Source organism: Malus sylvestris, chromosome 1 (assembly GCF_916048215.2).
Source record: "Malus sylvestris chromosome 1, drMalSylv7.2, whole genome shotgun sequence".
Lineage (NCBI taxonomy): Eukaryota > Viridiplantae > Streptophyta > Magnoliopsida > Rosales > Rosaceae > Malus > Malus sylvestris.
In genome coordinates this window covers 3912898-3939909 of record NC_062260.1, presented here as the reverse complement: position 1 = coordinate 3939909, position 27012 = coordinate 3912898, and the positions used below count along the sequence as shown (strand labels likewise).

Genomic DNA, 27012 nt, shown 5'->3' with positions numbered 1-27012 from the left:
TCACATTGGCAAGAATTCACCAATCCTAACTGGCTTGAATCTTTGCAGGATCAACAGCTACCCCATCTCTAGAAACAATCTCTACTTTGGCCAAATATACACTTTTTCTTGTTCACATATAATTGGTTCTCATGGAGTAACTTGAGGGCCTTGTACAAATGAGACAAGTGATCCTCCCAAGTTTTTTTATAAACCAAGATGTCATAAAAAAATACTAGTATAAACTGCCTGAGGAAGGGTCTAAAAATGTCATTCATTAAGTTTTGGAAGTGGCAAGAGCATTAGTGAGTCGAAAGGGCATGACTAGAAACTCACAATGTCTCTTACGAGTCATTTCAACATATGCATGATTCAATTTAATCTCATGATATCTTGATCTTAAGTCAAGCTTAGAGAAAAATTGTACTTCAAACAATTCATCAAATAGGTCATCAATCAAATGTTCCCTATTTCTTCTTCACCAACGACACATAAAATGAAAATGAGTCATGGCTAAGCCTGATGAAACCAGATTGCAAAAGCTCTTGCACTGCCTTCTCAATTTCAGTATTTTGAGCTGGACCATAATGGTAGGGCTTGATACTAGGTGGCTTTGCTCTAGGAACCAATGGAGTTTTATGGTCATATATATGCTCTTTGAGGAGTACCTCAGAGGGAAGTACAAATATCTCCTCCAAGTCGCCCAATAGACCTTGCAATTCAGAGAGTTGTTGAGAATTCTGTTGTGCCATACGTTGGGCCTCACTGCTTGGCCCATGATGTACGTAAGCGGGGAGACTCAAAAGTACTCGGGATCCCAACAGCTGTGTTAGAGTGAAGCCGTAGGTGTTCATACTACTTGTCTTAAGATGAAAGAGTTATAACTGCTGTTCTTAGTTTGAGACGACATATATAAGTTGTATTTCAGATGTAGCTAATATTTTGAATGCTCATCTCTTCTTTCCGAACATCCCTCCGGGGTATATTTTATTTGGTTGGGATGGATTATCAACGCGAGGCGTCTTCAAAATGGTCACGAGTATCGGTTGCCTTTGCAAGCTCTTTTGTTGTTTTCTTACATGTAGTTTGAAATGCAGGAGCCATGGCTGCTTCACGACTTCGATGAGGATTTTTATGGGGAGGAACTGCATCGTATTATAGTCGGCTGCATACCTCAATTTGTCGTCCCTGTCCTGTCATCGATCTCTTTCTAATATTTGGGTGTGAAATGAAACAGGCCACTTTCTCATCTCTTGGGAGCTTGATAGAAAAGATTCACCAGGACAGACGAATTGTTGAGTAAGCTGTTGATCTTGCATTGTTCTCAAAATACAAGGACGATAAATAGCTCAAAAGCTGTAGGTAAGGATGCTTTTGAAGCGCGTTTTCTATACATGATTGGCTAAAACAATAATTGAAATTGTACAATATGAGTATTCATTTCTGCTCTGCGAAAACGACTCTAGTCCTATTCTGGCTGGGACGACTGTGTAATTGTACGTATTTCCTATGTTGTCGGCGCCAAATTAATATTCACAAAAAAATGTAAAGATTGAAAAACTACATAATTAAGCCACCTACATCTTCATGGGCACTGCCACGGACGCTCGACTGACATGAAAAAACATGGAAATGTAGGGACTTAACTCTTGTTGCGTTGTGTTGCGTTGCGTGTTGATTCAGTGAGGTTGGAGCCAGTGCAGGGTGATCCAAACCAACTCTTACAATCTGACTGGCAATCCGTAGTTATGGAATGTCCTGATTGTTCCGTCACATCCAGCTGTTGCAATGACAAGCCCCCATGGTTCTGATTCAGCGGTGTGATTGAGTGCTCTATTGTGTTGCTGCTGCTGACGATGGTGAACTTGACGTTGCCGGTGACACTGACCATTTTCATCTCGTATGACCGGTAAATCCCATAAAGGCAGAGGAAGTTTCTCTTCGGGCCAAGTTGCAGAGCCACCCCTGCACGGACCATTTAAGAAAAACCAATTTCCAAGAGAAAAACATTCTGAATCTCTGCTTCCTGGAGCAGCCTCCAGATGGCCTGGTGTTTCCAAGCTCCTTTGTTCTCTTCTCATGCCTGGCCAAGGTACCGCGACAGACACACCTTCACATAAGAAATGCTCACAGGATTGAACAGATTTTGTTTGTTTGGATGATGATGAGACACACGGCTCGTCATAGTCCCACAAATAAACATGTGAGTCCTCTCCAACTGAAATTATATGTTTCCCGCTTGATGTAAAAGAAGCTGACGTCTGACTTCCCGACTTTGCAAGACCTGTTACATTCAGAAAAATCTAGTTATTCAATGAATGCTTTCATTAACCGAGAACAAACACAATGTACTAGTAAGATGCAAATTTGAGCATATGCTGCAAGAGAATGGGGCATCATATCATCTACCCAAATCAAGATATGGTAAGCATCCACACCTTTGTATTTCCTTGTAAGTTCTACTCCGTCAAATATACGGACTTTCGAGTCTTCTGATGTTATCATAACTCTCTGCGACTTTTCCTGGCAAAACTGGGCAGAAAATAAATCCTAATGAATGAATGAATCAGAAAAATAACATCTTATACAAGCGTGGCGGAAAAGAAAATTTTGAAAGAGCTTTGAGTGCAAAACCTTGATGCCAGTGATTTGGTTGCCAGAGGTTTTCTTCCTACCATGAATACGCATTCGCACAACCAGCTGAAGATAGTCCCCTGTCCAACCACAAAATGGGTTTAACAACTCCCCAGGTGAGGAAAATGCAAACACTTGAATATCAACACGAAGATAACAGGAATTTTATGTACCTGATGCTTCATAGAAGTGGCAAGTGCCTGTAACGGAACCAACCACGAAACCCTACTTGCGCAGCAGAAAACCATATGGTTAGCATCATAGAGGAGAGAACTCTCAAGTTTGTAATCTTAGTAGCAGTGTAATAAAATCATGGCTAATCAGGTATTAAGAATCATACTTTTCCATCTGGTTGATAACATATAGCAGTTATAACATCTCGAACATCAGCCCAGTCAGCAACTCGGTTATCAGAGAGTCCCCAAACTCGAACTTTCCCATCTATCGATCCACTTATGAAATAATTGTTGTTGACAGGATTGAACTGAATGCACGTCACTGGTACCATTTAAACATTTGAACAATTACATTTCAGATTATCATATCATATACAAATTTGAGGGAAAATAAAAACAGAACTAGGATATTTATTTTTATCCTTACCATAGTCATTGTGATCGAAAACATTTAGGCAGTCACCGCAACTAACATCCCACAGACGAACAGTTTTATCCATGGACGAAGAAAGAAGATACTGCAATGAGCATATATATAAATTAACATCAGTCACAAGCTGCAAAGTTGTGAAGATGATTATATATCAGTCAACGAAATAGGTAACGTTACGATATACTCACATTTGAACTCGACCAAGCCAGGTCTAACACATCACTGGAATGGCCATGAAACTCTTGCAGCGGTGACTCCTGAATTCGAAAACCCTTTTCAGGAAAGATCACGCGATAACCGGACTTTATTTTCTTAAGTTTGCCATCAAAGTTCCCTTGAGGTGTTAAGTAGGTACAAGAAACATCTGTTAATGTAACACGCCAGATGCATACAATCCCATCTTCACCGCCAGTTGCGAGATACTGGCCATCGAGACTAAACTTCATCACCCCAATGAACCCCTTGTGCGCATGAATTTCTTGCCCGCTGCATAGTGCAGTGAACTCCATGCACTTCTTACCATTCTGCTTGACCATCATCCTATTTTGTTTCGGTATTTCAGTATCTGGTTTCGATACCTCTGACACAACTTTACCTCCTCTTCTCTTCCTCTTGTTTATAAACTGTTTCCACCAAACTTTCGTCTTCTTTTCACCCTCCTGTGAATTCCAACATTCTTTTTCCGGAGCCTCAGCTTCTCTCCGAGCAGAACCCGTAGCAGAAGGTGAAGCAATATGAACTGCATCGTGAGTCCAGGCCAAATTTGAGCTACCTTGTATGTTACTATCCAATGTATTGTACATAAAGTTTGCTTGATGACGACTAGAAGACGAAATGCAAGAGCTTGGGGAAGCTCCACTGCATTCCGAAACTCTTTCCAATCCCATATCCACAGAAGCAAACTTTGCAGAATCAAACTCAACTAAATCCATTTTTCGCAGAAAACTCTCCCGTCTCTCCTTAACACTTGGTGGCTCATTCATCCAAATTTTGTACTCCTCACTCGCTATGAGTGATCGTGCAGGTGACAAGTCCTCCGAGTCGAAGAACACATCATTTTCTTCATCATAAGATTGATCAGAGCTCAGCATGTCTGTCACTTGAGGCCAAAGTTCCACATTTCCTCCAGACCCTCCTCCTTCACTCGAAGTTGCAGGCAACCTTCTTTAGTAAATAATAATCCGCAGCAAAGTCCCCAGTTCACGGACCGAGTTTTTCTCGTTAACTATGCAGACAGGATGAAGCATCCACATTCCAAAGCAAAGCAATTCAACTGAATGATATTAAAAACACAAGCATGGATAAGTACGAGGAACCGAACTTGACGACTCCAAAATAGCAAACAAAATATCAACACTAAATTTAAATGAATTAATTTGGCTAATTCTTTATAGTTACTGTTATAATAATATTAGTGGACTTGAATACACCCAAAACTAAACTAATAAAATAAAATAGAAAGACGGAAATAACCAAAGGCCCTGAAATGACGGAGTTAGAATACCAAAGAACATCCGATAACTATTTCGTTCTCAGTTTTTAATTTTCGTCGTTTGGTAATGAAAACAAAAATTTTAACTAAAAGCCAATATTGAAAACTTGTGACTTTTTCCTTTTCGGTTTAGAAAAAAACACAGCTGATTTTTACACACTCTGTTTAGCTTCTTACATGCCCTTTTAATTTTCGGTGACTTAACAAGGCCAGTGTAAGAAACTATAAAATGTAAGCGTTTATGATTTTTTTGTCAAAAAACGACAAAACAAAAACTGACTACTAAAAACGACGTACTAAATTAGTAATAGTTTATTGAGATACAGAATAAGGGTCAGAACGTAGAAACAAGCGTAACAATAGTATTAGTATAGTATAATAATTAGTATTACCTCCTCCAGCTCCAGTGGTGTGTTTGAATGCAATGGAAGCAAAGCAAGATGAATTGAGATATTGTTGAATATGACCGACCCCCCTGTAATTGTGGAGTCGCTGCTGCAAACATTTCAACAACTCAGCTAACACTGCTTTATTTGTATCCAACCCAATACTCTGAACTCACACACTCAAACTACAAATAGAAAATGGCGGAGGAAGGAAAGGAAACAGCTGCAAATTCTTACTCTCTGAGTTACCAGATGTTTGAATTTTGAGGCCTCGAGATCCCAACTCTTTTAAAACTCGCAACCAATCTCTCCCAATACTATTTTCTCTTGTTTGTGCTTCTGTGGGCTGCAGCCACTCTACTGCTCCTGTCTATTATACTTTTACTGGTGGTGCTGCTGCTGCTGCTCTCTCCTTTTTCTTTCTGCTTTTTTTACACCCAGCAATTTCTGCAATTGCAGAATTTTTTCGTTTAAAATTCACAAACCCCAGAAATCAATTTAAAAAATTTAACTGTAAATTTTCACATTTATATAGATAGAGATGCTACATAAAAACCCAATTAAGTAATATAAAATAAATTAAAAACCCAATTAAGCACGATGAATTAAATTCAAAATCCAAGCTTTTTGATCTTTTGAGTATTTATTCTTATGGTCCTAATAGCGTATTATTTGTGTTTATTTGCTTAAGTTCCAAAGAGTGTCAAATGTATGCTTGTTTGTTTCCATAAATGGCAAAAATAGTCCAAATACACTCTATAAAGAAAAATTGTGTAATTTTTGCACACGCAATAAGCTATTGATCTTTTGAGTAATCATTCTTATGATCTTAGTAACGTATTATATGTATTTATTTTTTTAAATTTCAAAAAATGTCAAACACACATGCTCGTTTATTTCTATGAATACCTAAAATAATCAGAATACATTTTAAATAAAAAATGTCAAACACACATGCTCGTTTATTTCTATGAATACTTGGCAAACGGGTTGTGTCTGTCGTGTTCGTGTCGTTTTCGTGTAACACCGGTTATCTTAACGGGTTGTATTGTGTCACACCTGTTATCTTAACAGGTCGGGTCACTTTACCCAACGGGTAAAGTGACCCGACCCGTTATGAACTGTTAAGAAAAATATATTTTTTTCTTAAATTTGCACATACCACACTTTGCCACATAAATATTACTTCAAAACATTAAAACACATAATTTAATATATATATATATATAATTATATTATATAATTATTTTAGTTTTTAGGGGTATAAAATTATTAAATTAATGTATATAATTATTATAGTTTATTCATACTTTCATTAAGTATAACATAAGATTTTGTGGTATCCACTAGTGTAATTTTTTAAATTGAATATCGAATTCATTCATTGTATTCATATAGGGTCAATGAGTATAGCTGTAAAAAATCATCAAAATCGGAGTTAAAATAACCGTTAAATTGTGATTTTTCATTTTATAACCGTTGAAAAGTTTTGTCTCGTTACTTGATCTCTGAATGTTTGTTATTTGCAATTTTTGGTGTATGCGATCTTGAAGTATATACAAACATGTTTGATGGTTGGATCGTTGAAACTAGTTTCGTAAAATGCGTATCTCATCAAAACAATAGATTCACTAACACTTAAGAATTTATTCATACTTTCATTAAGTATAACATAAGATTTTGTGGTATCCACTAGTGTAAATATTTTAAATTGAAGATCGAATTCATTCATTGTATTCATATAGGGTCAAGGAGTATAGTTGTAAAAAATCATCAAAATCGGAGTTAAAATAACCATTAAATCGTGATTTTTCTTTTTATAACTGTCGAAACGTTTTGTCCCGTTATTTGATCTCTATATGTTTGTTTTTTTACAATTTTTGGTGTATGCGATCGGGAAGTATTTACAAACATGTTTGACGGTTGGATCATTGAAGCTAGTTTTGTAGAATACGTATCCCATCAAAACAATAGATTCATTAACATTTAAGAGTTTATTCATACTTTCATTAAGTATTACAAGATTTTGTGGTATCCACTAGTGTTAATATTTTAAATTGAAGATCGAATTCATTCATTGTATTCATATAGGGTCAATGAGTGTAGCTGTAAAAAATCATAAAAATCGGAGTTAAAATAACCGTTAAATCGTGAGTTTTCGTTTTATAACCATCTAAAAGTTTTGTTCAGTTACTTAATCTCTGAATGTTTCTTTTTTTTTCAATTTTTGGCGTATGCGATCTCGAAGTATATACAAACATGTTTGACGGTTGGATCGTTGAAACTAGTTTCGTAGAATGCGTATCGCATCAAAACAATATATTCACTAACACTTAAGACTTTATTCATACTTTCATTAAGTATAACATAAGATTTTGTGGTAACCACTAGTGTAAATATTTTAAATTGAAGATCGAATTCATTCATTGTATTCATATAGGGTCAAGGAGTGTAATTATAAAAAATCATCAAAATCGGAGTTCAAATAACCGTTAAATCGTGATTTTTCGTTTTATAACCGTCGAAAAGTTTTGTTCGGTTACTTGATCTCTGAATATTTGTTTTTTGCGATTCATTAATGATGCAATCTCGAAGCATATACAAACAAGTTTGATGGTTGGATCGTTGAAATTAGTTTCGTATAATTCGTATCCCATCAAGTTCAATGGTATATATATATTTATTAAGTATATTTAAATCTATTTATTTTGTACGTATAATTATTATAGTTTTTTGGAGTATAAAATTTAATTTAAAAAAAATATATATAATTATTATAGTTAATATTTTGGGGGTATAATTATTATAGTATATATAATTATTATAGTTAATTTAATATATATATAGGGTTATAAAATTATTAAATTAATATTCTGTTTATCGTGTATCGTGTTACCCACGTGTATACCCGAACCAACCGGTTATCTTAACAGGTGCTTATCGGGTTACCCGATAACGACCCGATTCGTTATCGTGTCGACCCAAACACCTGTTAATTTCGTATCGTGTCGTGTCGGGTTATCGGGTCGTATCAGAAATTGCCAGACCTAAATTTGAGTAAGAAATAAAGAGAAACAACAAACCAAAACGTGTCAGCGTGTAGAGGATATACTCTCTAATACCAGTGACCCTATAAGAAAAATACAAAGTTTGACCACTAAAAAATTAAGGAAACTTTAATAAAAAGCTTCCGGTACTATTTATTTAATGAAAAATCACATTTTTACACTGAAAAATCAATTATGGTACTATTCATTTTACTATTTATCTTGTTCTTATCGTTAAAACTCAAAATTTTTAAATCATTTTTATTAGTTTTTTTTTATAAATAAATTGATGAAATTATAAATAGAAAATTACAAGCTGTGACTGCGACAAGTATGTTGAGTGGGTAGCCACTCTAGTAACTGCTTGATAAAATGGCAGAGGTATAGCTGAATAGCTAGCTCCCTCCCTAGAGACATCGATTGCTCACAACACTGACACCTGTCTACCACCCACCGCATGTTACAACTCACAATTCTATACCACCACCAAAATAACTCGATCAGTGTTTGATACCAATTTATTGTGCACTATGTTTGTTTGATCTCTTGAATTATTATTTCAATCGAAAATGGCTATATGAACTAATTTTTTTGGTAAGTTTAACTCTTGAATTATTTGAAATCAGTTAATTAACTCTTTATTGATAGATTTGATGAAATTTCGTCTACTTTGTCGTCAAATATTATGCATGATTTTACTCTTAAAAATGAATAACGTGCTGATCACAAGTCAGTATATGATTGCGGACAAAATTTGACATTAAAGGGTTAATTGACTAATTTTAAATAGATCATGGGATAATTTACCAAAAAAATAGTTCATATATTCAATTTCAACTAAGGTAATTGTTTCTGAGGTCAAACGGTAGTTTACCCTAACACACACATACAACCCAATAAGTTGGTCAATGGTTAGATTGTCGACATCCATTATAGATTGGGCCACACAAGGTATCCCTCAAATATGATTATTGAGGTGTTCCTCAAATAAATTTATATACAAGGATTTGTAAGCATGTAATTCAATATCCTAGTGAATATGGTGTTGAACTTCCACCTATACTTCCTGGATTCAAAACAATGTTAAGCTCACTTACCACACCCAACACCAGATTCAAAACAATCTAAAGCTCACTTCCACCTATGCATGTCGTGTTTTTCGTGTTCGTGTCGTTTTCGTGACATACTCGATATCTTAACGGGTCGTGTCGTGTAACACCTGTTAAAGTAAACATGTAATATGACTCGACCTGCAATCAAACCGTTAATATTATCAGGTAATATGACCCGACGAAATGTCTAAATTGCCCTTGGACATTGAGTTGTTATGTGGTGTTATGGCTAAGTTGGGTTTAAACTTAATTGGTTAGTTCCAAAGTTTTTGGAATTTAAGTTAGTAATTTTTGGTTGTGATTAGTGACCCAAATTGGACCACACACACACACACACACCCACAGCTTCCGTTGACCTTTCTCTCTCCTCCCTCTCTCGGATCTTCTTCCATTTTCGTACAACTCGTACAGACGAACCTCAAACCAAGCCATTTCTGCATAGATCGAGCTCGTGATTAGTACCATCACTTTCATCTCATCATCACGAACTCAACCATACCATTTTTAGGACTTCGAAGCTTCGGAAATCCTGTGAAAAACCCTACCCCAAAATTGGCATTGTTCATGCACGTTCAAACGAAGAGTTTTTAGAGGATTTTAAGCTCACAGGGAGCTTTAGAAGGTTTTCATGAAGCTCGGGGTAGCTCGTTGGGTAGCTTTGGACGTCGGGATTGTGAGTTTCAAGTTTAGCCGGTTTCTCTCGAATTTCTCCGACGAGATCCTGTGATCTTTGGGGCTTTAAATAGGTAAGGATATGTTCTACAAGTTAAGAGCTTCATTTTGGTACTGGTTTCATGAAATTTGGATGAAAAATGGGTGAGATATAAAGGTTTAAAATTTTTCTAGTTTTTCCGGCGACGACGACGGTCCGGCGAACCAAGGAAGGAGACGACGGAATATTCCGTCAAGTTTGACAGAATATTCCAACGGCGTCATGTTAGTTTTAACGGTATATGCTACTTTTTAACGGAATATTCCCTAACGCCGTTAGGGTTACCGTCAGTGTGCACGGCACGTGCCCGCGCATGGGCGGGGCGTCTGGCCGTGCCTTGGCCGGCACGTGGCGGCGCGTGGGTGGTCGAAAGTTTTTTCTAAAAATATGAAGATGTTCGTGAGGTTGTGTAGATCACGTTGGTATATTCAAACATCCCATTTGAGCAATGTATGAGAAGTTATTAGCTAGTATTGGTTATGTGCTTTAAATTAACGTTTTTATAGTTGTTTTGCATATAGGGGAGACTTGTCTCGAGGACGAGCGCAGTCAAGGGCGACTCGGGGCCTACGATCCGTCGACATACCAGTGAGTGGGCTTTTGGTTTTCAGTATATACTTATATACTTGATATTTTCCCAGAAAATACGTTTAAATGAAAGTATGCCTTTAAATGCCATGCATATAAATTTATATTCCGTATATGAACTAGTATATGATGCATATTATATAATTGTGGTGCTGTGGACGCTCAGGTAAGCCCAGGTGAGTTATGAATTGTGATTGTGATTAAAGTTGTGATTGAGAAACATTGAGGTCATAAACCTGCACCTAGGGTGATTGTGATTTAGCCAGAGATATGGCACATGCCTGTTTATAATGTCACCTCCCGCACCATATGCTCACTTTGGATCCAATTTAGGTGCACAGTCTTGTCGTACAGACTATCATAGGTGGTTCCGACTCATAGGTGACTAGCGATTTATCGCCCAGCTATCATGAGAGCGTAGTATTGAGCATAATTATATTACACCCAGTCTTGTCGTACATACCCTTGTAGTGGTTCCGACTTATGTGCAGTGTAGTGCCGTATAGGTCATTGTAGTGACTCCGGATAGATTGAATAATGAGCTATGAATTCAGCCGTACAGACTTATGCAGGGTTCCGGCTAATATGTTATTTTCCATGAATTTATTCTCACCTGAGTTACTTATTCTATTTTATGTTTTGGCATGACATACTTATGAATATGGTTATGTGAAGCATGATTTGAATTGAAATATACATACATATATATATATATATATATTTATTTATGATTATGTTTATATTCTATTCTGGGAAAGTTATACATATTTTACGGCGAGGGATTAGAGCATTTTAATGATGAAATGGTTTTGAAAGACATTTGTTTTTGCCCACTCACATTTTCTGTTTTGCGCCCCTGCAGGTTTTAGGTAAACCTGCGGTTGGTGGCGTACGAGGATTTCGGCGGTTCTGACATAATAAAATAATTGTAGGATATTTTCTGGTACTGTATAACTAGTACTTGTCCTATTGGACTGCACCTAGACTTTCTATGCTTTGATTAGGAGTATTTACACTTGTATCTCACTCCTAGCACTTCATGGTTATTAGTGCACATTAGTAGTTTTCGGTTTTTATTTATTCGTATATTTCTTATCTTTATTGCTTTCGCACTGTGCACATGGCTACGTCACCCTCACGTGACGGCCAACATGCTTCAATCTCGATCGGGGTGTGTGAGTTTGGTATCAGAGCCTAGGTTTAGCAGTCCTGTATATCTTGTGAATGATCTAATCATTGTGATGTCTTCTGTCAGAACTATGCCGCCTCGTAGAGAGCCACGTCACTCAGCTGAGCCTAGTTTCCCTGATATTGCTCAATTAGGGGAAGCTATAGCTAATGCCATTCAGTCTTCGCTCCGTCCTCCTTAAAGGACACCTCTTGAGACTGTGTATAATCTGAAGCTGAATCACTTCATTGGAAATGAATGACATGAGGGAGTGAAGAAGTGGCTTAATTATGTCAAGAAGACTTTCCTTGTGATGCAGAGTCAGGGGAATCTTCATCCTGATAGGTGGGTCGAGATGACTATCTGGTTTCTAGGTCCGGAGCCTGCATTATGGTGGAGATAGGAATCATATCAGATGCCACCAGAGGTAGTAGCCAATTGGGAAGTGTTTAAACAGTTGTTTCGGAAACGGTTTATTCCTCCTGAGTACATTGATCGCAAGAAACAAGAGTTCACGCATCTGAAACAAGGAAAGATGTCAGCGAATGAGTATTACAGGAAGTTCACTGATCTATCTCGATATGATCCGGAGGTTGCTGCTAATCCGGTCGAGATGCTTCGTCGCTTCAGGTTGGGTACTAAGAAGAAATGGCGTTCTATAGCGACATCGACTCCATGTGCCACTTACCAGGAGTTTTATGAGGTTTTACTACGGATTGAGAACTCAGAAAACATGCCCAGTGAAAGTGAAGATGAATAAGAAAAGAATGGGAACCAGAGATGAGATGATAAAGGTAAAGGTCAATCATCTCAGGGACCTCGTAAGACCCAGAGTTTTAACAGAAACGGTGGCAGTTCCAGCTCTTCTAGTGGAGGTTTGAGCTCTAATATGCAGAGGAGAGGTGGTAGATTTTCTAGAGGCCCGAGATTTCAGAGGCAAAGGGATTTTGGTGGTTCAGGTGCTCCTTTATGCTGCAGGTGTAATATTAGGCATTTTGGGGAGTGTAGGAGAGGCAGCAGTGCATGCTATACTTGTGGACAGATGGGGCATAGGGTTGCTCATTGCTTTTATAATCAGCAGAGGCCCCAACAACCTTCTTTACCACCACCTGCGCCGACCCAGCAAGCTTCAGCACCTAGTGGTTATGCTCAAACTGGTCGTGGAGGTGCTTATCATTATCAGGGCGACTCCACTCCTTATGCTACAGGGCAGTATCAGTACTCATAGGATCCTCATTATCAGGGTGGTTACCCTCAGTATCAAGGAGGTTCTATGCCATATCAGCCACATTTAGCTGGTGGATCCCAATGGTACCAAGGGAGATAGCCCTAGTAGGTGAAGATTGCTGCTAGCAGTGTAGGATCTTCGAGGCAGTCTGGTCAGCCAAGGCAAAGACGATGTATTCATGCTAGCAGAGATCGTGGTTGACGACAGCAGAATCAGGGATGGATCCATAACATAACATTGCAAGATGCTCAGAACAATCCTGATTTAATCATGGGTACATTAAACATTCTTGGTCATTTTGCTAGAGTATTGATTGATTGTGGTGCTACGCATTCTGTTGTTTCTCATACATTTGCTCAAGTGACACAACCTCATCCTACACCTCTAAGATATGATTTAGAGTTTTCTATGCCTAGATGGGATATATGTTTTGTGGATTGGGTATATCCAGGATGTCTAGTGATGGTGGAGGATGTGGTTATGCCAGCTAATCTTATGTCGTTGGACATTGTGGATTTTGATGTGATTTTGGGCATTGATTGGTTGCACTATAATCGTGCCAAGATAGATTGTTATGGAAAGACAATTACTTTCCATCGTCCTGGATTACCTGAAGTTACATTCGTAGGAGAGCCTAGTGGGGTGAGGCATGGTGTTATTTCTGCCATGAAAGCCAAAAGATTGTTGTAAAAAGGTTGTCAGGGATATTTGGCTCATGTGGTGTTGAATGATAATGCTCCTAGTAGTGTGAAGGATGTACGTGTGGTTAGGCATTTTTCGGATGTGTTTCCTGATGATTTGCCTAGATTGCCACCAGATAGAGATGTGGAGTTCATTGTTGATCTGCTTCCAGGTACGAATCCTATATCTTTGACTCCTTATAGAATGGCTCCTGCTGAATTAAGGGAATTGAAAGTACAGTTGCAAGAATTAGTGGATAAAGGTTTTATCCAGCCTAGTACTTCACCTTGGGGAGCTCCAGTTTTATTTGTGAGGAAGAAAGACGGAACCTTAAAGCTGTGCATTGATTACAGGCAATTGAATCGGGTAACAATTAAGAACCGTTATCCGTTACCCCATATAGATGATTTGTTTGATCAACTCTGAGGTGCCTATGTATTCTCTAAGATTGACTTGAGGTCTGGTTACTACCAGTTGAAGATTAGAAGTGAAGATGTCCCTAAGACCGCATTTAAGACTCGATTGGTCATTATGAGTTTCTTATGATGTCATTCGGGTTAACTAATGCGCCAGCTGCTTTAATGGATTTAATGAATCGTGTATTCTAGCCGTATTTGGACAGGTTTGTCATTGTTTTTATTGATGACATTATGGTATACTCTAAGACTAAAGCAGAGCATGTTAGAAATCTTAAATTTGTGTTGAAAAGTTTGAGGGAACATCAGTTGTATGCTAAGTTTAGCAAATGTCAATTTTGGTTGGATCAAATGGCATTTTTGGGACACGTCATATCAGCTCAAGGTATTCGAGTGGATTCTCAAAAAGTGGCAGCTGTGGAGGATTAAGAGCAACCTCGAACAGTCACTGAGGTACGGAGTTTTCTTGACCTAGCAGGCTATTATAGACGGTTTGTTAAGGATTTTTCAGCGATTGCTTTGCCATTGACGAGGTTGACCTGGAAAGATGTTAAGTTTGAGTGGGATGATAATTATGAGCAAAGTTTTTGGCAGTTGAAGTATTATCTCATTCATGCACCTGTTTTAGCACTCCCAGATGATAGTGGTAATTTTGAGGTCTACAGTGATGCTTCTTTGAATGGTCTGGGTTGTGTATTGATGCAACATGGTAGGGTGATTGCTTATGCTTTGAGACAGTTGAAACCTCATGAGAAGAATTACCCTACTCATGATTTGGAGTTAGCGACTATTATCTTTGCTTTGGAGATTTGGAGACATTATCTTTATGGTGAGAAATGTAAGATCTTCACATATCATAAGAGTCTTCAATATCTCTTTACTCAGAGAAATCTTAATCTTCGGCAGCGGAGGTGGATTGAGTTACTTAGTGATTATGATTGCACGATTGAGTATCATCCTGGTCGTGTGAATGCAGTGGCAGATGCACTTAGTAGGAAGACTCCAGCTAGACTTAATGCCATCTATGATTGTCATGTTCCTTTTCTTGTGGATTTGAGGTCCACTGGAGTGGAGTTAGGAGTGGAAGACCGAGAGGAAGCCTTGCTTGCTAATTTTCAAGTTAGGCCAATCTTAATTGATCGTGTGCTCGAGGCCCAGATGAATGATGAAGAGACCCAGGAAATAATTCAAGCAAGGAATCAGGGGAAGAAGAAAGATTTCAAGATTCGAGAAACCGATGGTATGCTTATGCAAGAGAGTAGAATGTATGTGCCGAATAATGCAGAGTTAAAGAAAGAAATCCATGATGAAGCACATATTTCGGCGTATGCAATGCATCCAGGAGGCACCAAGATGTATCATACCATTCGACCATTTTATTATTGGCCGGGTATGAAAAGAGAAATTGTCGAATATGTGAGTAGGCGTGCCATTTGCCAACTGGTTAAAGCTGAAAGGAAGAAGCCGTTTGGGTTGATGCAGCCGCTACCCATTCCACAGTGGAAATGGGAAAATATTACCATGGATTTTGTGTACAAACTTCCTCGTACACAGAATGGTTATGATTGCATTTGGGTGGTAGTTGATCGACTTACTAAGTTAGCACATTTTATTCCAGTGAGGGAAAAATATCCAATAAGTCGATTAGCTAAATTATTCATATCGAAGATTGTGAAGTACCATGGTGTTCCAGTTGATATTATCTCGGATCGAGATCCTAGATTCACTTCTAAGTTCTGGATAGCATTCCAGGAAGCTCTTGGTACGAGATTACTTTATAGTACGATATATCATCCCCAAACTGATGGGCAATCTGAGAGAACTATTCAGACATTAGAGGATATGTTAAGATCTTCAGTGCTGTAGTTTGGCGATGGTTGGTATGATTGTTTGGATTTGATGGAGTTCGCCTACAACAACAGTTACCATTCAAGCATTGGTATGACACCATTTGAGGCACTTTATAGGAAATCTTGTCGTACACCTTTATGTTGGTCAGAGGTTGGCGCAAGAGGCCCATGATCGACAAAAGAGCTTAGCAGACAAGCATGCCACTGATCGGAGGTATAATGTAGGTAATTGGGTATTTCTGAAGCTATCACCTTGGAAAGGTGTTGTACGATTTGGAAAGAAAGGTAAGTTGAGTCCTAGGTACATTGGGCCGTATATGATCACCGAGTGAGTCGGTGAGGTTGCTTACAGGCCTGAGTTGCCTCCAGAGTTGTCCAAAGTGCATGATGTGTTTCATGTTTCGATGCTTCGACATTATGTCTCATATCATTCTCATGTGATTCCTCCTCAACCTTTGGAAATTAATTTAGATTTGACTTATGATGAGGAACCAGTGACTATTTTGCTGTGGAAGGATAAGGAACTGAGGAATAAGACAATGCGTTTGGTGAAAGTATTATGGAGAAATCACTCAGTAGAAGAGGCTACTTAGGAGATAGAGGATCAGATGAGAGAGATGTATCCACGCTTGTTTTATGACTATTAGTGGAATGTATGATTGTATAAATTTCGAGGATGAAATTATTATAAGGTGGGTAGATTGTCACATCCCGTCCTGAGATATATTAGTTTCATGGTGTGAAATGTCTAAATTGCCCTTGGACATTGAGTTTGTTATGTGGTGTTGTGGCTAAGTTGGGTTTAAACTTAATTGGTTAGTTCCTAAGTTTTTGGAATTTAAGTTAGTAATTTTTTGTTGTGATTAGTGACCCAAATTGGACCATACACACACACACACCCACACCTTCCGTTGACCTTTCTCTCTCCTCCCTCTCTCAGACCTTCTTCCATTTTCATACAACTCGTACGGACGAACCTCAAACCAACCCATTTCTGCATAGATCAAGCTCGTGATTAGTACCATCACTTTCATCTCGTCATTACGAACTCAACCATACCATTTTTAGGACTTGGAAGTTCGGAAAACCTGTGAAAAACCCTACCCCGAAATTGGCACTGTTCATGCACGTTCAAACGAAGAGTTTTTAGAGGATTTTAAGCTCACAGGGAGCTTTAGAAGGTTTTCACGAAGCTTGGGGTAGCTCGCTGGGTAGCTTTGGACGTCGGGATTGTGAGTTTCAAGTTTGGCTGGTTTCTCTCGAATTTCTCCGACGAGATCTCGTGATCTTTGGGGCTTTAAACAGGTAAGGAAATGTTCTACAAGTTAAGAGCTTCATTTTGGTACTGGTTTCATGAAATTTGGATGAAAAATGGGTGAGATATAAGGGTTTAAATTTTTTCCAGTTTTTTCGACGACGACGATAGTCCGGCGAACCAAGGAAGGAGACGACAGAATATTCCGTCAAGTTTGACGGAATATTCCAACGACGTCAGGTTAGTTTTAACGATATATGCTACTTTTTAACGGAATATTCCCTAACGTCGTTAGGATTACTGTCAGTGTGCACGGGACCTGCCCGTGTGTGGGAGGTGCGTGGTGGTGTGTGGGTGGTCGGAAATTTTTTCTAAAAATATGGGGATGTTCATGAGGTTGTGTAGATCACGTTGGTATATTCAAACATCCCATATGAGCAATGTATGAGAAGTTATTAGCTAGTATTGGTTATGTGCTTTAAATTAACGTTTTTTATAGTTGTTTCGCATATAGGGGAGACTTATCCCGAGGACGAGCGCAGTCAAGGGTGACTCGAGGGCTACGACCTTTCGACATACCAGTGAGTGGGCTTTCGGTTTTCAGTATATACTTATATACTTGATATTTTCCCAGAAAATGCGTTTAAATGAAAGTATGCCTTTAAATGCCATGCATATAAATTTATATTCCGTATATGAACTGGTATATGATGCATATTATATAATTGTGGTGTTGTGGACGCTCAGGTAAGCCCAGGTGAGTTATGAATTGTGATTGTGATTAAAATTGTGATTGAGAAACATTGAGCTCATAAACTTGCACCTAGGGTGATTGTGATTTAGCCAGAGATATGACACATGCCTGTTTATAATGTCACATCCTGCACCATATGCTCACTTTGGATCCAATTTAGGTGTACAGTCTTGTCGTACAGACCATCATAGGTGGTTCCGACTCGTAGGTGACCAGCGATTTATCGCCCAGCTATCATGAGAGCGTAGTATTGAGCATAATTATATTACACCCAGTCTTGTCGTACAGACCCTTTTAGTGGTTCTGACTTATGTGCAGTGTAAGGCTGTATAAGTCATTATAGTGACTCCGGCTATATTGAATGATGAGCTATGAATTCAGCCGTACAGACTTATGCAGGGGTTCTGGCTAATATGTTATTTTCCATGAATTTATTCTCACCTGAGTTACTTATTCTATTTTATGTTTTGGCATGACATACTTATGAATATGGTTATGTGAAGCATGATTTGAATTGAAATATACATATATATATATATATATATATATATATATATATATTTATGCCCATGTTTATATTCTATCATGGGAAAATTATACATGTTTTACGGCGAGGGGTTAGAGCATTTTAATGATGAAATGGTTTTGAAAGACATTTGTTTTTGCCCACTCACATATTTTGTTTGGCGCCCCTCCAAGTTTTAGGTATACTTGTGGTTGGTGGCGTACGAGGATATCAGCGGTTCTGACATAATAAAATAATTGTAGGACATTTTCTGGTACTGTATAACTAGTACTTGTCCTACTGGACTGCACCTAGACTTTCTATGCTCTGATTAGGAGTATTTACACTTGTATCTCACTCCTAGCACTTCCTGTTTATTAGTGCACATTAATAGTTTTCGGTTTTTATTTATTCGTATATTTCTTATATTTATTGCTTTCGCATTGTGCACATGACTACGTCACCCTCACGTGACGGCCAACATGCTTTGATCTTGGTCGGGGTGTGTCAATATGCATATCACGTTGTCACATAAATATTACTTCAAAACTTTAAAAAGAAAAAAAAAATTGTCTTTCAAGTATTACATACTCCAAAATAAGAGCCTAATGAAAAAACATTAGTACATTACTATAAAATAGCAAATGTTCAAAGATTGACAAAATGAAGGGAGTTGTTTCAAGGTTGAGGAACCTTACACATTTTTTACAATAAAACCCTTCAATTTTCATCAATCACCAATGGAAATGGTATTGGAACTTTGGTTTTATATATCGTTTTCAAGAGTTATATTGACGATGTTTTCATTAAGGCTTTCCATATTAACACTCTCTTCCACATAAACTAAGCATAAAAAACCAAACATTGTAAACCATTCAAATGTGTTTGGTATTTTTAAATCACTTGATATTTTTATTTTTAATGTTTTGGTATTTTAAAATTACTTGATATTTTATTTTTAACGTGTTTTATAATTTTATAATCTTACTCTTTGCCTATAGTATACTATAAAAATAAATAAATAAAACTTAAAATTTTAAATTTATGTAGAATAATAATACACTATGCATATTAATATACAATACATACTATACACTATGGCTATTGGATTTTGTAGTAGTTTAAAAATTAAAATCATCAAACTAACTTTTTTCTTAACATGTCAAAACGGGTTACTCACGTGTCACCTTTATGTAAACATGTTAGATCCGTTATTAATGAGTTCTTATCGTGTGACTCGATAATGACCCGGATTAGTTATCGTGTTGACCAGAAACTCGTTATTTTCATGTCGTTTATGTGCAATGTAAGAAATTGTTAGGTCTAACCAAAACTGGACGTTTCTCAATATATTTTAATTATTAAAGGTTTTGTTAAGCCTGACCTAATTTTTTTGTGGTCACGAAATATTTTCAAGGAAAAGTTAATAGCGATAATGGTTTATAATGACCTTACAGTCGAAGAGCATAAATGTTTCTATCCACTTATGCTATAATGTTCATGAACCTATGCCGAAATTTATATTTCAATTAAATCTCTTAATTCGAAGTATACAATTAGTGTTTAGCTTTCCTCAACTCTTAATGTGGATACTATCGTTAACTAAAAAAAAAAAAAACAAAAGGTATGTTGGTTATTGTAGTTACCAAAAATTACCGCCGCCTGTTGAAGATTTAACACGTGGACATAAATATGTTACCGTCTATTGAAGATTTAACATGCCCACGCTTGGCTTCACACTGTTAAGAGGCCATGTCTCGGGAATGTAGGAGACGAGAGTCCTTTGTCGAGTTCGCGTGTTTTTTTTTTTGGAAGCAGGGATACATTACCCGGGCAAAGATGCCAGCAAATACAGAGAAAGCCCACAACAAGGCAAGCAAACAGGAAAGAAAACAGAAACAGCGAACAGAAGAGGGAGTTACAAGGAAGACATAATAGCCAAGCTAGCATGTCGCCCCCTCCACTGCGCCCCAAAAAACCTTACGGAGGACAGGGTAAACCATCACAATGGAGCACAAAAACCAGAGAAGATGGGGGTCTATTGACCCATGAAACATCGCACATCTCCACACACCGATGCGACGCCAGAGAGTCCGTCGCCGTATTGGCTGATCTTGGAATCCAAGACCAGCGACAGTCCTGGAAAGACTCTCATAACCTCTTAGCTTTCACTAAAGAAGGAAAGGCTTCCCAACTGCCCATCCTAAGAGAAACCGAAAGAGAGCTCATAGAATCTTGGGAGTCAGACTCAACGATTACCTTTTGAAGTCCCAGAGCTAACCCAAATTGACAACCCATAGAAATGGCCATTGCTTCAGCAGCATTCACGCAAGGAGCCGTGATACAATGTCTGATTGTAGCCACGAAGGAACCCCCAGCATCCCGCAGAACAATGCCAACGAAACCAGCACGCGTTAACGCTGACCAGCTGGCGTCAACGTTAATTTTCGTGTACTGCAGAGGAGGAGTGGCCCATCTGGCCTTCGGAGTAGCCACAGTTCGACGGACATGGAGGTCCGGGTTCCTACGGACAGTTTCAAAAAAAGCACTAGCCGAGTTGGAAATAGCCCACAGCACCTGAGAGGGATTGATAAGGCTGTTATTATACACAAAATTGCACCTGGCTTTCCAAATGTGCCAGCACGAGAATGCAACAAACGAAAAGAGGGACAACCTGTCATCATTTGGACCGCCAATGACATTTGAAGCAGAAATGAACCACTCCACCCAGTTCGAAACCTCGGTCCTCGCAATCCGGAGATTGAGAGCACCACCAAACCAAACGGGTTCCACCCAAGGGCAAAATAACAATAAGTGCTTGACAGATTCTTCCTGATTATGACAAATGGGGCAATTTGGATAAGGCATATACCGTTTTTTAAACAACTCATACATCGTAGGGAGAGCACCATGGAGGGATTTCCACATAAAATGTTTGATCTTTGCCGGTACTCTAAGTTTCCAGATAAGCTTCCAAACCCGGCTTGGGATAACAATGGGAGCACGGGAATGCAAAGCCATCGGGAGATTGAAACGGGCATGCACCCAGTGATACCCGGTCTTCACCGAATACTGCCCATTCTTGGTCCCCGGCCAAATGAACCGATCCTCACTCCTCAAATCACCAATAAAAGTATCCCTAATGGCATTGAGATCCTCTGTCGGAAGAAAAGGTTGGAGCGAATTAAGGTCCCAGGTGCAAGAATCAGGGCAAATGAAAGACCTCACCCGAGTATTCAAGGTAACCGACACCTCACCACCAGGGGTGGGATGACCCAGCGGGATGGATGGAAGCCACCTGTCAACCCATACCCGCACTCGCTGCCCATCCATGATTTGCCAGTGGGCCCCCTTCAACAATAAATCTCTACCCACCAGTAAGCTGGACCAAACCCATGAAGCACGACTGCCCTTTTGAGCATCAAGAAAGGAACAGTTAGGGAAATACCTGACTTTAAGAACAGACGCCCATAAAGAAGTTGGCTCCATAATCAACCTCCAGCACTGCTTAGCAAGAAAGGCATCATTAAAGGATTTGAAATTTCTAAAACCCAAACCCCCTGCAGATTTAGGAAGACCCATCTCTTTTTTGGAAACCCAGTGAATTTTCCTCTCCCCATTTTTCTGACCCCACTAGAACCCAAAAATCAAAGAGTTTAACTCATTGCAAATAGAGTCCGGGAACTTAAATAAATTCATCGGGTATGCCGGAATGGCTTGGGCAACAGCCTTTATCATCACTTCTTTGCCAGCCTGAGAAAGCGTACACTGTTTCCACCCCTGAATTTTCCCCAACAAACGACCTTTCAAATAAGCGAGACCACGGGACTTGGAACGGCCCCAAATGGCAGGAAGACCAAGATAAGAACCTGGGTGAGAAACCACCGGAATGCCAAGATCACACCCAAGATCAGCCGCCACATCCATAGGAGTATTAACACTGAAATACACACACGATTTCTGAAGGTTCACCGCCTGACCTGAAGCCGAGCAATACGATGCCAATAATCTGCTCAAGTTGTTGCAATTAGCTTTATCAGCCTTCAAGAAGATCAAAGTGTCGTCAGCAAAAAAAATGTGGGAAATAGGCGGGCCGTGGGTAGACATTCGAACACCCTGTAGTTGATTAGACTGAATGGCGGTACAAATCATTTTGGACAAAACGTCACTAATCAAAAGAAACAGATAAGGGGAGAGAGGGTCTCCTTGCCTTAAACCTCTTGAAGGAGCAAATTTGTTGCCGGGTTGCCCATTGAGAATAACAGCAAAGTTGACAGAGCTCACACATCCCATGATGAGCCGACGCCACATGGGGTGAAACCCCATCTTCTCCATAACTGCATCTAAAAAATCCCACTCCACCCGGTCGTAAGCTTTGTGCATATCGAGCTTGATACCAAGTTCAAACTTGCTCTTAGTTTTCCTGAGTTTTAGGAAGTGGAATAATTCATGAGCAATCCCAATATTGTCCTGGATCTGTCGGCCCCAACGAATGCATTCTGCATGGGAGAAATGAGGCTCGGCAGTAAAGGTTTCAGTCTATTAGTTAAAATCTTAGATAAGACTTTATAGGAGAAATTACATAAACTAATAGGTCTGAAATGGGAAACAGACTCCGGGTTCGGGATTTTAGGGATGAGAACAATATGGGTCGCGTTGAGCTGCCGAGGACAAATTTCACCGTTAGACAATAATAAGACAAGATCATAAACATCCTTAGCAATATAATCTCAAAAGGAATGGTAGAACACCCCTTGGAATCCGTCTGGCCCCGGGGCCTTGAAACCACCCATTTGTCGGGCTGCCATCCTAATTTCCTCCTCCGAGATAGTTCGCGTGTTAGATATGCATAATCTAACATAAAGGATTTAGCCTGGCATGGTTGGATAAGGAGTTATCCTATGGAATCAGCAGAGAGAATAACAATCCCTATGGTCTCGGCCCAGTCACAGGCTACGATATCTGATGGAGTTGTCTCTCTAAGTGGGCCTTTTAATTGGTGCCTAAGTCCCCCAAAATAAAATGTCTAAAAGCTTAATGGGCGGGATTGCGAGTCTCAAACCGATCACTCAGGGAATATCACACATTGCCCTAATGATTCACTTTCAAACTTAGACTTGTTGCTCTATATAAACATGATCATCGACCATGAAGAGGTATCAGTTACTCTACCAAGAATCTAGAGCTTTAAGAAGTATTCATTATATTCACGAAGTCGAACTTAAGCATCAAAAAGCTCTTGACGCACACCACACTTGTGTGACCAAGTCTAACATGTTTATTCCTTTCTTGGTTGTAGAGACACTAAAATAATTTTACGGTTGTGTGAAATTTGTTCCCCACAATCATACAACGCATAATTAACTTTGGAATAAGGATCATCTCCGGATCCTCTTTGTGAGGATTCAGGAGATTCGTATATCGTGTTCGTTCATCGTACATTGTGCGGTCAAAATTCATTTTAAATTTTATTATTTAAAATTGAACACAAACCATATCTGACGAAAATTGACCGCACGATATATGATGAACGGACACAATTTACAAATCTCTCGGATCCTCACAAAGAGGATCCGGAGAGGATCTGGATTCTTAACTTTTGTCTTTATTCCATGAGAAAGGATAGTAAAATTCAAGTTGGATGATTGCTTCATTTTCCTCTCATTTTCCCATAAGATATGTAACTTTTTCCCAATCATGAACTTACCAAACATTAGAAAATAAGTGATTTCTCATTGTCAAATCCTTTTACATGTGAACCAAACACCTAAAAGTACATTACACATGAATGGCCATCTCAAGCTTAATGCCAAGGAAAACTGGATGGCAATTTAAATTCCTAGTTTATATAATTCTTAGTTTATATACTAGAAAATTTTGTGACAATATTTTCCATTTATAATAGCTAATTTAACTAATTGAGTCCTTTTGATAATCATTTAATCTTTTATATTTAGGTTTTTTTTATGTTTTATGTGCTTGGGATATGGAGAATTTAAGTCTATGATAGAAAGGAGAGATGAAGAAGAGTGAGGAAAGCTGTGGATAAGGGTATACAAAAGGTAAACTAAAAACTAAAACGGAAATCGAGGAGAAGGTACACAAGAGTGGAGGAAAGTTATTTATTTATTTTTCTTTCCCTTCTTTTTCTCAGAAGGTCACAAACATACTCATATCTAAGAGACAGAGAGGTTCTATAGTAAACTGACAAAGTGTGAGCTATAGGTGTATAAGTGCGAGCTGTGTTGTTGCTGCTTAACAGAATGCTGTAATATACGCATGAACAAAAACTAGTAACCAATATTATCGTAAAACAAGCCTGCTGCAGGCAAGCATGAAATTTATCTTACGTTTTCGAATATGCAGTAGGATTTAAGAATTATAGTTCAGAGACTCACTGAAAATTTAAAACAAAAAAACAAAAATTGAAATTACCGACCTCATGAACAAACGAAATATTGTAGTGCTAGCTTGTGTTCTACTGGATATATTTTCTTCTGCAGTCGACGACAGCTGAACTCTGTCAACACCATGATTGTGCTTCATGTAGAATTATGTATACACACACACACATGAGAGAGAGAGAGAGAGAGAGAGAGAGAGAGAGAGAGAGAGAGAGAGATTGCATGATTGGTGTAGTATTTGGCAATCAAGTTGTGGTTTGATTGTATTTGAAAATTATTGGAACTTTTTGAGGCAGCTATAAGATTTGGTACCTAGTTGTTAGTGGCATATCTCCGCTCTATCTTCCCTCGATTTCCTCTCATTAAAGGCAAAAGGTGCACGCCTATTTTAATACTCCCATTTGCAGATTATTGCATGCTTCCCATAATTTATTTGTTTATTTATTTCAGTTTTCATATTATGGAACCACACGCATGGAAGATCACTATCATAATAACATGGGATCGTTAATATCAACATTTACACATACGAATAAGTATATGTATTGGACAAAGAGCTCAATATGCTATTATTTTGATTTAGTTTGATTTTTGAAATGGATAATGCTAGGTAAACTAAAATTTTTAATCAAATTTGTAAACCAAATGATGAGTCATTAATAGGAAATAAGCACGTTAGTCAACACTTAAGTAATAATCAAATCATCAATAACCACATCATTTGGTTTAGAAAATTTGGTTTAAAAATTGGGTAATGCTAGGGAGACCAGATTTTTTAAACCAAATGATATGATTGTAGATGATTGGATGATTAATTAAATGTCGATTAACGTATTTGTGTCTTCTTGATGACACATCATTTGGTTTAAAAATTTTGATCACCCTAACATTATCCTTAAAAAAAAAAATTTGATATCTCTTGCATTACCCTTCCGAAACACATACCCTTGACTTTTGATGATTTGTTTCTCCATGAACTGAATATACCACCCCAACTCAAGAGTGGAATTTCCATTTTACAAGTAATGATGGTGGTATTTCATTTATCATCACAACACAAATACAATTGTCAATTGAATGCATTGTTTCGACGACTAAAAAATTTATTTGAAGTAAATTTGCGCAAACAAACAACTAGAGTAAACCCTCACATGCACGCAACTACAAACGCTACCAAAACAAATCTGTTGCAAAAAATTATGATTACAAGAGAACTATAGATCCTGATTGTGTGTTTTTCACTTGTATTTTCATTCTCATGACGTGAGGTCTTTGTAGTATAAAGAATAAAATGACCTAAAGCAACCACATCCACATACCCTCTTGTATTTTCCATTCGGACTTTTGGAATTTGACTATAAATGCACATTCTCCAAAGCCGACAACGATATATATCTTACCTTTCCTATATCTTTGTATTGCTGCAGTGGCATTCAGTCTCTTGCTGGAGATTGCCCTGCTCTAGTATACGATTCAATATTCATTTCCAGCTAATCTATATAATTAGAGATATATGGTCCTCGAGATCACGAAGATCACCTCCCTTAATTTAATTAATTAATCATCGTTGGAAGATAATCGTGACTATTATTGAGAGCATGTGATCATATATGTTGCATACCTAATGGATGATTATCCTTTTCTATGTTTCTTTTTCTTTTGATTTTTTTTTGAAATATTATGTTGTAATTTAAGGAGAAAATTGTAGCAATGGTCATTCAACTAAAAATCCATGACCATTAGTCTCATTACTCATTAAAACGTGCAGCTATGGTCTTTTTCGTCAACTCCATTAAAATTCCGTTAAAATGACTCATGTTGGAAGGACCATTGCTACAATGGGGGTCAAAGTTGAGGGACCATTGCTCTAATTAGGTTAAAGTTGAGGGACCATTTCTTCAATTGGGTTAAAGTTGAGGGACCATTGCTACAATTTTTTTTTTCATTTGGTTTTCTATCTTTGCCCATTGATTCAGCCTCACGTGCGTGACATGTGACTTATTTTGACTAAAGTTTTAATGGAGTTGATGAAAATAATCATAGTTACTCGTTTTGATGAGTTAAGGGACTAATAATCATGAATTTTTAGTTGAGGGACTATTCCTCTAATTGAGTTGATATAATATTTATAATGAGTCGTTCAATTATTTAGTTTCATTTGAGGACCATCCCTACAAATAAACTTTTAAACA

General features: G+C 38.2%; 1 protein-coding gene across 3 annotated transcripts; it reads right to left on the bottom strand.

The window, feature by feature from the left end:
- Window positions 1-1271: 1271 nt before the first annotated feature.
- LOC126620964 (uncharacterized WD repeat-containing protein C3H5.08c-like) lies at window positions 1272-25124 on the bottom strand. 3 transcript variants are annotated; one of them, XM_050289337.1, is made up of 10 exons: window positions 24856-25124; window positions 5338-5547; window positions 5107-5209; window positions 3411-4495; window positions 3217-3307; window positions 2954-3111; window positions 2787-2838; window positions 2614-2693; window positions 2418-2511; window positions 1272-2263 (listed from the first exon to the last, which is right to left on the bottom strand). In XM_050289337.1, exons 4-10 carry the CDS (start codon window positions 4311-4313, stop codon window positions 1701-1703), a joined length of 1941 nt encoding a protein of 646 aa, XP_050145294.1. In that variant the 5' UTR covers window positions 4314-4495; window positions 5107-5209; window positions 5338-5547; window positions 24856-25124; the 3' UTR covers window positions 1272-1700. The 3 variants fall into 3 exon arrangements, with proteins under 3 accessions (XP_050145294.1, XP_050145435.1, XP_050145357.1); XM_050289478.1 differs by having other exon boundaries at window positions 5107-5206; XM_050289400.1 differs by having other exon boundaries at window positions 5350-5547.
- Window positions 25125-27012: the final 1888 nt, after the last annotated feature.

Bases quoted from the DNA above. Each gene is read 5' to 3' on its own strand.
- LOC126620964 (XM_050289337.1), bottom strand. From the start codon at position 4,313: ATGCTGAGCTCTGATCAATCTTATGATGAAGAAAATGATGTGTTCTTC. The intron at 3,308-3,410 runs GTGAGTATATCG...TGCTCATTGCAG, and splicing joins TGGCTTGGTCGAGTTCAAAT to TATCTTCTTTCTTCGTCCAT. The intron at 2,512-2,613 runs GTTTTGCACTCA...TTTTCTGCCCAG, and splicing joins ACCAAATCACTGGCATCAAG to TTTTGCCAGGAAAAGTCGCA.